At 32.5% G+C, this 9,963-nt stretch overlaps 1 protein-coding gene across 3 annotated transcripts; it reads left to right on the top strand.

Annotated features, from left to right (window-relative positions):
- The first annotated feature begins 541 nt into the window (after nucleotides 1-541).
- On the top strand, nucleotides 542-7,602 carry LOC132716673 (uncharacterized). 3 transcript variants are annotated; one of them, XR_009623850.1, is made up of 5 exons: nucleotides 542-1,185; nucleotides 2,493-2,731; nucleotides 3,295-3,503; nucleotides 4,219-4,378; nucleotides 4,870-7,602. XR_009623850.1 is itself a non-coding variant. In XM_060699992.1 (4 exons), the coding sequence occupies exons 1-3, from the start codon at nucleotides 2,395-2,397 to the stop codon at nucleotides 4,357-4,359; spliced, it is 687 nt and encodes a 228-aa protein (XP_060555975.1). In that variant the 5' UTR covers nucleotides 1,331-2,394; the 3' UTR covers nucleotides 4,360-4,378; nucleotides 4,870-7,602. The 3 variants fall into 3 exon arrangements, 1 of the variants encoding a protein (XP_060555975.1); XR_009623851.1 differs by lacking the exon at nucleotides 3,295-3,503; XM_060699992.1 differs by lacking the exon at nucleotides 542-1,185 and having other exon boundaries at nucleotides 1,331-2,731.
- Nucleotides 7,603-9,963: the final 2,361 nt, after the last annotated feature.

Raw genomic sequence — 9,963 nt, 5'->3', positions numbered from 1 at the left:
AAAGGATTGCAGTATCATGTTTCAATTGAGTCAGATCTCTTTTAATAGCATGTTTGATATTTTTACCCAAAACAAAAGAAAATATATCATTACCCAAAATATAAGAAAAATGATTTAATCCAATGAAAAGGTTTATTGATATCTTGTCGCAAGAAGTTTTTTGATTGCTGCATTTTTTTAGTATTTGTTTTTGGATTTGATTTGCCAAACCAAATGAGGGTAAATGAAATTAGAACTAATAAAAGATTTATAAAAGTTTCCTCTTTCTCAAAAGCACAATTATTTTACTGACAGTCTTTATTATATTTTTTACAGAGATTTGTTTCGCATTTTTTCCGCAATAAATTATGATAATATCTATTTGAAAATAATATAAATTTTGAGTATGTTAACGTTGTTCCGGTTATAATGTGCATTATATTGGCATAATTGTAAAGAACAACATAATATATGATGTGTGATGTACATGTGATAAAATATATGAAATGATACATGATATAATGCTATGTACTATGTGTAGTACTCGTATTTGTTTAGAACATCCCAGCAAACATGCATATATGGGACCCATATGGGCTATATCTAGGCAAGCCCATATGGGTATGCCCATATTGGACCTATATGGGACCAATATGGGCAAGTCCATTTGGGTACGCCCAAATTGGACCCATATGGGTCCCATATTACAGCACTATAAGGAAAAACGATTTTTCGTTTATTTATTTCTTTAGAACTTGTTTACTTTGAGCTATAGTGTGACCACCTTGGCATAAATTGCTATTATCTTTTATAAAAATCGTAGCATTAACATATATACAAGCCATGAGGGACCCATATGGGTCCCATTCGGGCAACCCAATAAATATTAGCATGCCTGAGCAGGTGCGAGAAATTAATTTGTTTAGTTTTTATATTGGTTTTAATTTTTATAATCTAAATATAAAAATGTGTTTTTTAGACTATTAATTCAGAAATAATTTATAAAAATCAGCATTTGATGAAAAATTTATTTCGAGCATGCGCAGACGTGATTTCCGCTGCCGCTTAAAATCAAATTGTGTATTGAAACGTTAAATTGTAAAATTGTACACGAAAACAATATTTCATTTCAATTCGGAACATTTAACGACGATTTCGTATAACGACCTTTCATATTATATCCTTACAGATTTATTGTGTGTGTAGGTAAGTGTAAACGTCATTTATTTTTTGTTTTTGCCTTTGCCATGTAATTTCGCGATAGTTTTTGTCAGTTTAATTTGCGACATTTTCTAGAATTTACGCCCACTATTAGACACTTTAGCTGGCCTATGGATGTGTGTAGTTGTTATTGTTGAATAAATTAACTGTGACGGAGTCGACACTAACATTTTAATAATATTGTTTCTATCTAGACTAAATTTTAAGAGATCCTTTTTTAAGGGACACCATCATTTGAAATCCAGTGACCCCTCCTAGCCTTAGAAGTCCCTTCCATTTTGTACCAATATTTCATTCATAAGCATTTTAAAATATTAAATGCAAATACTTATTATTACAAATACACCAATAAACACTTTCCCCAACTAGCAGACGACAGGCTATTCTTATCAGTAGGTTTTCGAGTAAAGATAACCGGTTGCGTATCTCGCTGTATAAATCGTATGTAAAATGGTCTGACATATGGTAGGTTTAACAGTTAATTTAAATACTTTGGTGACAAAAATATGTAAAATTATATACTGTGGCAAAGCTAAGATCCCAAGCTTTCCATTGATGTAATAATTTTTAAAATCAGACATTTAATCACCACAAACTAGCGGTTTAAAAATGGCTTAATTTGTATTGTTTTAGCGTAAGAGATATCGATTTTACTCGAAGATAAGGGAAACAACTCGTATTTTTTCACTCGATATACCTCGGTTATTTACGTAGTTCATATGAAAAGTGTTTATGGGTGTATTCAAGTATTTTTTCCAAGTACCAACCAAGCCCTATGTTGCACAGGCACGAGTATCGGACAAATATGATATGACAAAAATATGACCCGAAAGATAATTAAACCTGTGTTCATCTTTAAAAGGTCAAAAACCGAAAAAAATTGTAAATTATACCCCCCTTTAAAAACATACTTTAAGTTAAGAGAAGGCTAGAAACTCCAGATTCGAGCCTGCAAGCAAGTGATTCACTTCCGGGGCCGTTGTGAAAACAATTGTCCAGACAATTAAAAAAATCTTTTATCACTTTCACGTTTGTATTAAGCTTCCAAATGGGACCAAGTCTTTAGCCCTTCCCGTTCATGAAATATCTGTCGGGGGAAACAAACGCATTCATGCTAAAAATCCTTGGTAGACAAAATTGCGGCACAACAATTCGGTACGTAAACATAGACTAGTACATGTTTGCCAGCTGATTATGGGTCATAATCATATTGTCACTTGGCGCAATAACTCACTTAATGTATATGTATTTTATAATTACTTATTAATGTATTTTCATTTTATTGTAAATAGGCCATCAAAAAGGCTGTATGAATCGGATAGTGGCACTGATGAGAATGAGACAGACACAGAGAGTAGGCCACCACAAGTTATTGACCAAGCAACAACGCCCAAAGAGTCACAAAGCCTACTTTCATCTCCGCCTCGCTTATCTGCACAGGCATTGCGAGAGGCCAGCAGTGATGTGCAAAGTGCTTCTCCAATACAAGGTGCTTCTGATACACCCTTCCGTGGGCAGATTATTGGGCCCAGTAAGTATAAACTTCGGAGCTATAAATATATTTATTATTACAGTACATACTTATTAAATGTTATATTCTCAAAACAAGTCAACAAATGTAATAACAAGCGGGATTGAGTGACACAGCCAAAAATGGAAAGTTTCACCTTGTGACGCCCCTAGTTCAAAAAATATTCAAAAGAAATTGATGATTACTTGTGTTAGTCTTTATCATGATGTGAATTTGTGCGCATATTCTTGCCTGACCCCACTACTGTTATCCAAAGTTACGGTCCCTGGAAGAGTCAAGAATGTTTATTTTCACCAAATGACATGCCTAGGCTCAAAAATATGTTAAGTTTAATTCATGATTTCATATCATTTTCACATTTTGTGACCTTGCACACTCAACAATCCTTTTGAGATTTTAGCGTTAATTACTGTTAAAGCCAAGGAAAAATTTAAAATACTGGATTTTTTTCATTTGAGCCGGGTCATGACAAAACCAACATAATGGGTTTGCGACCAGCATGGATCCAGACCACACATAGCTCTAAAAGTATATGGCCTAGAATTATGAATCCTTTTTTTCAGCTGCTGTTACACAGATTCTCCGAGTCTTTGAGACAATGCGAGAGAAGAATCGTGAAATTAAGAGGATGGTGCAGCGAATGCTGTTAAGGTCAGCAGCAGATGACCAACCGCTGCAACTTCCGAAAGATATCTCATTCCCTATTCGTTATCCTGAGCAGATGGAAGCATTCGATAAGCTTCTGGGAGATCAGACAATACTCTCATCTGTGGTAAGCATAGTGTTAGTCATGTATGTTGCTCCATTAGTAACTGGAAAAAGTATACCCCATATCCACTGGCCTAAAAGCGAAATAACATAATGGTCTGTGGTGAGCACTTGATGATAATGTATAATCATTCTGCTATATTTATGTTGGAAAATATTGCACAGTGGACAAACACTTTGCTGCATTAATTTCAGAATTAAAAACTGGCATGTTTTAATTTTTTGATTCATATTGACACAGTTTTGTTATTTATATATGCTATAATAGCCATGAGCACAAGACATGGGCAGTTGGCCTCGTTTTCAACATTAATTATTAATTAGGACAAGACAGTCAATTCATTAATCAAAATGCTGGCAGCTTTCAAAATACCAGGAAAATGACTAGTACCCACAAAATCCAGGAATTGAGCTGTTATTTTATTATCAACAATTATTCTGTTGATATTGAATAAACTCTTGTATAAAAAAAACAATGATAATGTGCCCCATATTACTCGGTGGAGGGGACAAACATAAAGGCACAAGTCACTAAGGTGTTGTCCTAGGCTGTAAATATATGAGGGAAGATCTTTTAATTTGTCAATCCAAACAGTTTTCTCGGCAGATTATGTTTTTGAGGTCCAGTTGACAATTATTTGTCATTTGGTGACTTGCAGCCCATCACTTAGTAGTGTTAAAATTAACGTTAAAAAAGTTTATGTTCTGCTTTATTTAAGGTGCGGTTCCTCTCAATGTTTGGTATGGCAGATGTACGGGAAACTGTTGACCGCTTGATGAAAGAAACCATGTCAAATGAACTGGCAAGAATGTACAATATGAAGTGGCTGAAGGGGAAGGAAAAGTTTGTGGGCCTCTAGATACTGAATGTATTGTATAGTAAGTGATATTTTACAAATTTGCAAAGTGGTGTCTTCAAAATAGATATATTATCCAAGATCTTGTTATTGTGTCTTCGGGTATTGCTTTAATGAAGGAAAATGCTTGACTAGCTTTTATGGAAATTAATAAGAGAGAATATTTTACATGCTGTGTGGTTTTGATCCCATGCATTGTGTTGTGATGCATAATATAAACAGAAATCACCTTCCTGTAAAGCAAGTTATTTGCTTACCTTAACATTCTTTACTGATACACCGATAAGATGATCTCAGCTTACAACTGACTGCAGCGATATCACAGAAATATTGTTAAAAGCTATGTAAAACCAGGAAACAAACATCTATATTTGGTAAAACATACCAGAATTAGTTTATATTCCAATTTATACTGCTCAAAATGCTACAAGGTGGCTTATGACCTTTGAATGGTTTCAATACCTTCATTTCACTTCATTTCATTCTTTAAGGATAAGAATGCTTGTTTTGTAGAATGTGTCCAAAGGAACTTGCCGACAAAGGCTGCAACGAGGAAGGATGTTGAAATAGAGGTTTCAAAGTGGCTGGCTGGCACGCGGGACCGCGATGGGGGAAGAAAAGCAAGAAACAAAGTGTCAGAGACCTTACCTGAAGAAAATGAAGGAAGTGACTAGACATGTTTTTAATCTAAAAATGCAAATTTATAGAGGATATTTGTTTGTTTGTGTGTAAGATGAAATTTTATATCATCAAGAGAGCTTTAAAAACAGTATTCTCATGAGTGGCTATGCGCTCGTGAGAACACTGTTTTTTAAAGTTCCTTCAATGATATAAAATTACATCTTACACAACAAACAATAAAGTGTCTTTTTATTTTATGCTAATGAAATTTCCTCAATATTAACGTTAATATTAAATCTGTTTTCCCCACTGTTAACATCAATTTTAGTTAAATTTAAGTCCCATTTCTCATAAATACAGGAAGTCTTGGGCTGAAAAATAAGTTTGACAATCAACGTTGAATAGCCATGATATTATTTATTGAATTCAAAAAATTTGAATGATGATAAAATCTTTAAAAAGTAGTCTCGTCATAGAAAAGTTTGAAATTTTAATCATTTTACTGTGAAATTATCAAATATATTTTTCACGGATACATCAGTAATACACTCAAAAGCATAAAATAAATGACTTTTATTTTACATTTTCAAACCTTTACTTCATCTGCATATAAGTTATTCCACTGATTGAAAGTCAATATGTATCAAGGTATTTTTAAAATGTGATAAGGGTCAGAACTACAGTAAGCGGCTCATTTGTTTATCTTGTTATACTTTTTGTTGCTAATTTTAATGTTTGAGGTCATCAGCATAGCATGTCTTTCTTGTAAATGCAAAATTCTTGTCTAGTCAAATTTTGCCTTCTAGTCAGTATATTCTGCTGCTATGTTATGTTTGTTGTTGACATTATATGCTGTTTTTCTGTTGTCTATATGCTGTTGTTTTTTTTCCATTAAACATTGTTACTGCACGGAGGAAGGTAGTCTAGTACTGGTGTAACTCTCCAGAAACGATGGTTAGGAAACTACCCGCCTATATGACGTAAAAGGCGTAAAATGAAACAAACAAACAAAAAACATTGTTACTATTTAAATCAAGACATTAAATGCTTGGGGAATGTTTTTGATACTGATCAATACAATTATAACATCTTGTCAAAACTTGACACTAACAGGGAACACATGTATTGATATGGTATTAACCTTTAAAATAAAGTTGGAATACTTTACAATGATGATTCTTGTAATCTTTATTGTTGTTATTGTTGAAACTTTGATAATATCGGAGAAATTACTGAAACCAACTATTTTTACTGACAATTTTTTTAATGAATTTCTTCACAACAAATTTGATCTTTGTGTAATATCACATTTTAATTATTATTGATTTTTACAAACTTGTACAAACTATTTTTTATTTTTCATCAGCTGCATATTTTGTTTACATGTCTATAAACAGTATTTCAATGTGCCAAGATTTTGTGTATTATATTTGTTACTTTTCATTAGCTGCATATTTTGTTTACACGTCTATTAACAGAATTTGTAACAACCGTGCCAACCTTTTGTGTATCATATTTGTTACTTTAGCTGCATATTTTGTTAACACGTCTATATAAACAGTATTACAACCGTGCCAACCTTTTTTGTATTACTTTTTGTTACTTTTCATTAGCTGCATATTTTGTTGACAATTACAACAGTGCCAACCTTTTGTGTATTATATTTGTTACTTTTCATTAGCTGCATATTTTGGCCACACGTCTATAAACAGTATTACAACCGTGCCAAGGTTTTGTTAATTATATTAATTTTTTTTTTCATCAGCTGCATAATATTTTGTTTACACATCTATGAACAGTATTACAACCGTGCCAAGGTTTTGTTAATTATATTAATTTTTTTTCATCAGCTGCATAATATTTTGTTTACACATCTATGAACAGTATTACAACTGTGCCAAGGTTTTGTTTTATTATATTTGTTACTTTTCACGAGCTGCATAACATTTTTTTCTTCAGCACTACCATACCAAAGTGTAATACATGGTTGTTATGAACAACTTTTTATATTAATTGATGTAGATCTATATCATTTGAAAATGAAAGTAATTGGTAGATAGAAATTTGTAATGAATTACAGTAAATGTATAATACTTTTTCTATGAATTATGTAGAAAGTTAAAAAGACATTTAGGGTCTTACTGTTGATTTACTGAAATTTAAACATTATACACATATATTTCTTGGAGTTCCAAAGACCTTCTGTAAAGTTTTACCAGTGTCTAGCATAAGTTTCATTTTTCCTTATAGTGATCTGTAAGGTATCTAATGTTATAAAACTGCATTTTTAATTATTTTGTTCGTACATTATAAACAGTTTTCCATTACATGTTGCTTATTTAGTGTACCAAAGTAATATTTACTACCTGGGACTTTTTGAATAATAATTAATATTTCTGTATTTTTGAATTAAAAACTATGTAGTCAAAATGAAATTCTGTGGATTTACAAATATGTACAGTTTACTTGGATTTTTATATTGTACACTTTTCTAAGTTTATTTACATAAGTAAAGGTTTCTTTGTTGACATCAGGCGTCCACAGAATGTATTGAGAATCTGTATATATATGATATACACTTACCATAAGTGAGATTACTAAATAAAGTTACATTGTTAAAGCATATACATTGTGTATTGTTTTCTTGCATGATCATAAAGGCTTTGTGCCATAATCTGTCTGTTCCAGGAAACAGAATGAGTTAAAACATCACTTGAATATTTAACGCAAGTACAAGAATCATGCTCTGTAGCAAGCGGTTGCTATCTAAACGCTCAGCAAACATATAATTGAAGTAATTGAAAATAGATCTACCCCGGAATTCAAAATCTACCCATAATGGAAGTATCTGGGCTGCCCATTTGAAACCCATATTTAGTACAAGGGCTGCCCAGGTGGGGCCCATATTGTGTACATGGGCTGCCCAGATGGGGCCCATGTGAATCCCATATTGAGTATAAGGGCTGCCCAGATGGGACCCATTTGGAACCCGGTTGCACTTCCTATATGGGGCCCATATGGGCAGCCCAAATGGGACCCATATAGGTGCCCATATGGGCCCCACATGGGTCCCATATAGAATGCTATCTGGGATACTATAAAACAAGACTATTACTTTTGCAGGCCTTTTGTGTAATTCAAACACAAATTTTCTGCATAAAAGTAAGAAAACTGTATATCTTACAAAGTTCCAACAGGCCTACTGATGATTTCAGCCAGTCATTTTGGCCTGCATGTGGCCTGCTGTTATTGAGAACCCTGCGTTTAACGCTGGCGATGCAATTCTCTTTTTTTAATTTATACTTTAATGAAACTTTATTTATTCATTAAATTGCACTTAAAGTAACATTTACAAACATTTCACAACAATTTAATTCAGATTGAATTGGAAAACATGTAATACAACACCTCTCCAGCTAAAGTAATTTTCAAAATAAAGATACAAAAAATTGCGGATAGTCTGTAAGCTCTTTGAATGTACAACGAAAAATTAGAGAATAATTGATTGTTGAATTATCACTATAGAGAGACTTAGGTAACTTACTATGGAGAATTATTAGAAGAAAGGAAGAATGTAAGGAAAAACATGATTGAAAATATCCGATTTTTTTAGAAAATAAACATTTTTAAAATAAACATGTACATGTAAATGAATATGAGCGTTCTGACATGCCAAATTCATTCACACTGAAAGTAATTATTACAATTGTGAAATAGATTTTTGAACATTCTAACACTACTTCGCGCGAAATAGTTCATTCAAATTACAAAAATGTTTGATAATAAAAGTTCTTCGGAATTCTTTTTTTTACATTACTGTAGGTAACGTACTTATTGAGTTACTGAAGGTGTAAGTTTGCTTTGTCTTTACTTTCTTTATATGTTTGACTTCACGTAAACAGTGTATTCTATGTTCTATATATGTTTCACTAAGGTTTTCATTCCATAAAATCTTATTGAGAAAATGTATTCGACGCTGTTTGTGTGACATTAGATATTTCATCATCAATTGGTATTTAAATACCGATTGTGCGGTGTATAGGGGTGCATTTAGTTAATGGGGTTCGATCTTGTTGATCTTTGTTTTCATTATTTTCTAATTATATATTTAGACAACCTTATTTTGAATTTTGAAATTTTGATGATTGCTTTAAAAAATTGCATAAATTTGTTCTTTTTAAATGTATAGTTCTGGATTCATATATTATTACCCAAAACTATATACGGAAAAAAAGCTCTTTTTGCCAAAATGTCACAGTCGCTTTGCGTTGAGTTAGTGATATAAGTATGGTCACTCATCTTTAAATTGATGGAAAAAATGTGACCAAAATTCAGCAAAATTATGAATACCCTTCCTTCAGAACATGCCTTAACATACCCCAGAATGCAGCTATGGCAATGTAGATTTTCAAAATTTTCCGGGGGAGCATGCCCCCGGACCCCCCTAACACAAGTGCCTACACATTGGTTTCTTTCAAGCTACGCCCCTGACTATGGCCAGAAAACGACAAGAACAAAACGGGGGTCAAGTGTATCAACACAGATTTATATTACATGTAATATAAATCCGTGGTATCAATTGATCTACAATATATATTAATATAATAATTGAATTAACATTGTTGTCAACATAACGAGTATGTTAAAGCATATATCTTAAGATCTTTTCCGATGATAAGTTGTTCAAAATAATAATGATGATGATGATGATGATGATGATGGTGGTGGTGATGATGATGATGATGATGATGATGAAATACATTAACATAAAACTTACTGCTAATTGTGTATTAACAAGAACTTTGATTTTACTATTTAGGCACAGATCAATACGTGATTTCCGCTTTTCATGTTTGTTAATAAATAGCTCTACACATATTTAAATCTTAAGTTTAAATCAATATCCTGGTCATAAAAAACGATATGATAAAAATTCTAACGTTTTATTGCCTCTAATAATAATCAACACGTAGTTTATTAGCGTTC

The sequence above is a fragment of the Ruditapes philippinarum genome, unplaced genomic scaffold (genome assembly GCF_026571515.1).
Source record: "Ruditapes philippinarum isolate M1 unplaced genomic scaffold, ASM2657151v2 ctg4415_1_1_1_1, whole genome shotgun sequence".
NCBI classification, from domain to species: Eukaryota; Metazoa; Mollusca; class Bivalvia; order Venerida; family Veneridae; genus Ruditapes; species Ruditapes philippinarum.
The sequence above is the reverse complement of the archived record's forward strand: the minus strand, read 5'-3'. Positions and strand labels throughout refer to the sequence as shown.